This window comes from Morone saxatilis, unplaced genomic scaffold, assembly GCF_004916995.1.
Source record: "Morone saxatilis isolate NCDOM2014 unplaced genomic scaffold, NCSU_SB_2.0 Contig11, whole genome shotgun sequence".
Lineage (NCBI taxonomy): Eukaryota > Metazoa > Chordata > Actinopteri > Moronidae > Morone > Morone saxatilis.
In genome coordinates, this window is record NW_023339663.1 from 20,844,762 (window position 1) to 20,850,185 (window position 5,424).

A 5,424-nucleotide genomic window follows, 5' to 3' on the forward strand; every position below is an offset into this window, starting at 1 on the left:
AAAAAACACATACATTTAGTTTTTTTTAAAACGTAGTATGTGTTCAAAAAGGCAAACAAAGTTGAACCCTGACTTCACACCACAGCTGACTTGTCAGCCGCACTGAGCGTTACACACTGTGTCACATGCACTTTGCTTAGAACAGCACAATTACAAAAATGGAAACCTAAACATGTTTGAGGAGGAAGATGCCTTAAAACACTCCAGTTACACAGTGTATGACTGGCCTTACACTATTGCTTCAATGTTCCCCTTTTCAAGTATTACATGACATATGCACTGCAACAGCAGCATATCTGCAAAATGTCTTTGTCAAGCAATCAGTATACCGATGAATATGTGAGGCCCTACTATCACAGATTTCATTCTTGTGTTACAGACAGTAAGTCAACCTAGCTCTTTTTCTGTCAATATGCTTTTTGTCTCGATGTTTTCAGCAGATAGTGGTGGTGGAGGTGTTAAGTGCTGAGGTGTTACCGAAGCTGAAGCCTATGTGACTCAGATGACAGGAGAGAAAAAGAGAGGAAGGGTGAGATAGGATAGGTAAAAGAAGAGCAGTGGAGCGGGGACTGGGAACGTTGATTCATTGCAAGGTCACAAAGAATTGCCTGAACAAGGTCTTTCCTCCTGACAAATCCCCTAAAATACTCCTATGTAACCACTGCTGAGATAAACAAGAAGCTCTCATTTTGGTTTCTCCGTTACAAAAATAACAGACATGGTGGAAGCATGACAAAGAAATACTTAAAACATTCGTGCCAGGCAGGAGTGCTTGTGTTTTTCTTCAGTATGTGGTTTCTGAGAGAGGCGTGCGAGTCCCACTCCCACAGAACTTAGGTCTACTTATGTCACATCAGGTACCGATACCAGAGTGGAAGGAAGGCTGCAGTATAGATAGTACAAGGGTTTAATAGATCACGGAGATGAAATCCAAATATACGTATTACAGAGTTTCGGCCACTTTGTTTAAAAAAAAAAAAAACATGTTTGGACATTTTACTACCCTTGTTAATGTGTTCAACATGAATCTAAAATCTCACACGCTAAGTTAACAATCTCACTGTTTTATAACATGTTAGCGAGACACAACCCAAGACGAAATGAATGTGCCAAAGATAGAAGACAAGAATAAAAGACACAGAAACTGAAATACAGAGCGAGAACGAGACATTGTCCCCTCCACAATCCACCCTACCATGAGAAAACCACCAGGTCCAGATGGCTCTTCCTGTTCCTGCAGTGCTGGCTGCTGGTTGGCTATGAGGAGCCACGGGGACGGGACGATGTGACGAACACGCAAGCAAATGACATCACTTGCTCAGTGGCACCCTGGCAGCAGAAATATGACCCATGCTGCTTCTTTCACCTTCAGCCAGTCCGGCACTAAGTCTGGGTGGTGTATGTCCGTGTGTCCATACAGCCTTTAACACAAAGTAGCTGCACTAAATATAAACTCATGGTTTTCTTTCTGTGCATGTGGAAACAGCTCACTTGCATATATACTATAATATATTCATACTATAAATATACTATAAAATATTATACCTCATATATATATATATATATATAGGGCAGTACACTTCTATATGTGTGCTGTTAAAGTGTTGGTGTGCTAAATAAATTGTCCCAGCGTTATGTAAGAGCATTGCTGGACTGGGAGGACTGGGTGCAGCGGCTAGGCAAGGCTACTTACAGTCAAAGCTGTCACAACAGCATTGATTTAGGCTGATTACTCCGGGGGCCAGGAGAGTAACTCACAGCTGAATGCCTACCCAGTATTGGTATTCATTGCGAAAGGCAGCCCTGAATCTCGCTGTACAATGGGGAGTCCAATATCCATGTTCAGTGCAGCTGGGTCAGCAAATCGCAGTGATGTTGTATTGAAAAGGCAATATGACGAAACACTCATGTTGACCTAAATTAGCTGAGAAAATTAATACCTAAGATTGTGTATGCGTTAACAGGAAATTAATCTCAATTAAGTTTTTTTTTCTATGCGTCTGTTTCTGCTGTGCAATGTTCATACACAAAATAAATAATGACAAAATGACAGGGTGGGTTTTGGAATAATAATAATGATAAAAAAAGACAGCACTACTTAAAAAACCAAGAACAAACGAGTCAATCAAGAAAAGGAAAAAACCATATATACAGATGGACTCCAACTGTGCGAGATGAGTCAAACAGAAGACAGCACCTGTTGTGGCTGCCTGTGGGGTAAATCACCGGCGAGGGGGGGGGGCAAAGACGACACAGGACCAGACAGGTGTTGTACGGGACAACAGTGTGTGTCGCTCTGCGTTGTCTGGGTCTCTGCTCAGTGAGAGTGTATACTCTGATCCACTGGCATGTGGCTGGGACGTCTCAGGGCAGCTGTAATCTGGCTGAGCGCACGGCAGCAGGCAGACAGTGCAGTGAGTTGGGGGGGGGCGGACTTGTACTCGAGTCCTCCTTAAAGGACTAATGGCTCCAAACAGGAAGCACCACCAAACAAACACACCACATAACATTACAGGGAGCGGGAGCGCAGCGCTGAGGCTTGCCAGCTGACGGCGTCTCTCCAGCATGACGAGCTCTGAGGTCATCTCTCTGTGTGCTGCTTAACTTGCCTGAACGAGGGAGAGGAGGAGGAGGAGGAGAGCTGCGGTTGAGGCCATAAAGGAGGAGGCGCGCAGTCGCCATTCTTAGCTCTTTGCTCATACATTTCACCACCTAATGCAATTTCTTTTTATTTGTACTGTCCCTACTGTGACTGGGCTGTGAAGAGGACCACGGCTGAGCACAAACAATTCCAATGTGGTTCTCGACTCAAACTTTGGCCCACTATATGTGGAGACGACACACTACAACACAATGTTTGTAAGGATACAAATAAAACCCATCTTAACCGCATTTTAGCTGAAACGGTTCGAAACCCGACACGACAGGCCGGGTCTTCCCCCACTGGTGTAAACAGGTCCTGAGTTTTCCCTGTAAAAGCTGTCGGTGGAGCCACATGGTTCAACGGTACAGCGCTCATTAGGGCCAGCAGCAATCTGTTGCGTACTCGGTGCCACACTCACTCTCTCCTCACAGCCGCACACACTCGTACACGCCATCCTGACTCACAGCTCAAACTCCCAGAAAAACAAGGGGGTCAGATGACTCTGGTTAGGCCCCCCCGAGAACAGTCTTCTCCCTTTACAACAAAAGCATGGTTTACAAAGCACCACAAAGACGCGTTGCACGAACAGGAGGAAGATTCCACTCATCTATGTGAAGTCTAAATGATTTCTTTTTTCTTCTTTGGACACCAACGATGACACTCAGGGTTTTAGGGGATACACTTGAGGCCAGCGCTCCTTTTTGTTCTCTAGTTTTAACTATGTATTAGCTGACAGCATTGAACTAACTGGGACCATTAATTCATCCATTCCTTCTAATATGAGGCTCTAACCTCACTTCAGTGTACGTGGGGGACATTCATACAAAATCATAATTAAATTGTGTTTGTATCGGTCACATCAGCCTGCTGTGGGACCTGTTCATGAACGTCGGCACAGAGACTGATTCGATACCTCTCTCAAGGTGCTGAAGGTGGAGCGAGAGCCAAGGTAATCCAGGGAACAGCCACATTCATCACCTCATCACGCACCCAAAGCCTCGGCTTGACATCTCACACCCACCTGATCGGGAGGTCACGTCCTGAGAGACTTGTTGCAGGAGCTTTAGTGCTAGATGAACATGTCTGGACTTGTTCAGCTCTCCCCTTCAAACTTGCTCTCCTAACAACCTTCGATCCAGCAACAGAGCAGTCAAAGCGCCCGTCCTGCGCTCAACTTGACCTCCCTTTGGTCCAGGCTACTAAGTGAACACCTCCTCTCACCGCCGCAGTGCCTTTCTCTGAGAGCAGGCAGAGGAGAAAGGCAAAAGGAGGAAGGCATCTGGGCTATAAGCAATCTGGTATCTCCACAAGAGGAACGGTACAGTATGTTCCAAATAACAATAGCCCCACAGTGTCTGCCAGTCAAACAGGGAGCTGCTGCTGTGGAGCAGCTTCTACTGGCACCAGCTTTCATAATTACAACATGACAGGGTGACAAACGTGTGGAAGTAACTCAGGACAGCGGTTCTCACTCTTCGTGGCTGATACAAGGCAGGCATACATGCAACATGTATTTTGGTAAACCTCAATATCCCAACCAACACTACAATATACAACAGCACCGTGTTGACTCTTCACAGCTGACCCTGAATGCTGAGCTGCATTATTAGGCTATAATTACACTGTACACTGCTGGTCAGTGTGCCCTTTACTCTGGCCAGACACATCACACAGATGTCTGGGTCAGTGCGTCTATATAAAGGCTGAGGGTCCTGCAGACAAGGAGAGGCGAGGGTTAACGGTCCAGGCCCATGTAGGGCCCATGTTTATTGTTTGTTGTGAACTCCCATTAGCAGCATATTGTGCTCTGAGGAAGAGCCCACTCAGGCCGGTCAGCAGCCTGACTGCAGTTTCATAACCTGCACACACACACCGACTATCCCTGACTGACTGCAGCTAAGCTCACCATGACTGAGAACAGCGGTCCTTCACTGCCTCCAAGTATGGTGCTATTGTTGTTGTTGACAACAGATCAAGTCACCAGCTCCCCTGGATCACAAACAACCATGTCCAATCAATCACAGAGTGAATCATTGAGCTTGTACACTAAAGGAGCTTACACAACACCTAATGTTGATTGTGTCTGGGCAGAGATTAAAGTACTGAGATACCCTTTACAAATTAATGCCACAGTGAAATTAGCATAATCAGGTTGAAACAAACAAGGTGTCCCCTCCGTCCCTGTTTTACCTCTTGCTGCAGATACAGCGACATGTAAACAGGTTGCAGAGCATACGGCAAGAGCCTTATTTCCACAACAGGGTGGGTGTCAAGAACATTTTGCAGCAGCACCGTGCAAGAGACTGTCAAAACAAGAGCTACTGGAAAAGGGAACAGCGTTCGGCACGAGATGATGCTTCAGGTTATGTGGTGATGTAAAAATGGGGAAAAGAAAACAGCTGACATCCACGTTCACATCCAGAACTGGAGCAGCTAATGCGTGTTGCATGTACACGTCCTCGCTGACTCGGGTCAGGCTTTGTTAATTCACATAACCGGTGACCAGGCTGACCAGCTGTTACGTAATTCCCTGGCCTGATTCTTGTCTCAGAGGAGCTGGTACAGTCAGTCCAGTAAAGCTGGACCTGCACAGCTCGCCCACACATTGACCATCAAAGCCCACCCCATGTGTCTGTGTGTTTCTGGTGCTCCACATACCTCGCTCGGGCTTCATGTTGTCCAGTGTCATCAGGTTGCCTTTGGGGACTCTTGCAGGGTCTTCTGTGTGTTTTATTTTTTTGTTTCTTTCTACCACACAGTGTGTCTGGACCCCCCCCCCC

The 5,424-nt window shown here is 46.3% G+C and overlaps 1 protein-coding gene across 1 annotated transcript in view; it reads right to left on the minus strand.

Moving 5' to 3' along the window:
- fam214a (family with sequence similarity 214 member A) overlaps positions 1–5,418 on the minus strand; it is a 27,034-nt gene extending 21,616 nt beyond the window's left edge. Inside the window, exon 1 of the mRNA XM_035682412.1 lies at positions 5,303–5,418. Coding sequence (XP_035538305.1) covers positions 5,303–5,333 — 31 coding nt within the window. The 5' untranslated portion in view covers positions 5,334–5,418. The remainder of the gene's footprint in view (positions 1–5,302) is intronic.
- Between the last annotated feature and the right edge of the window lie 6 nt (positions 5,419–5,424).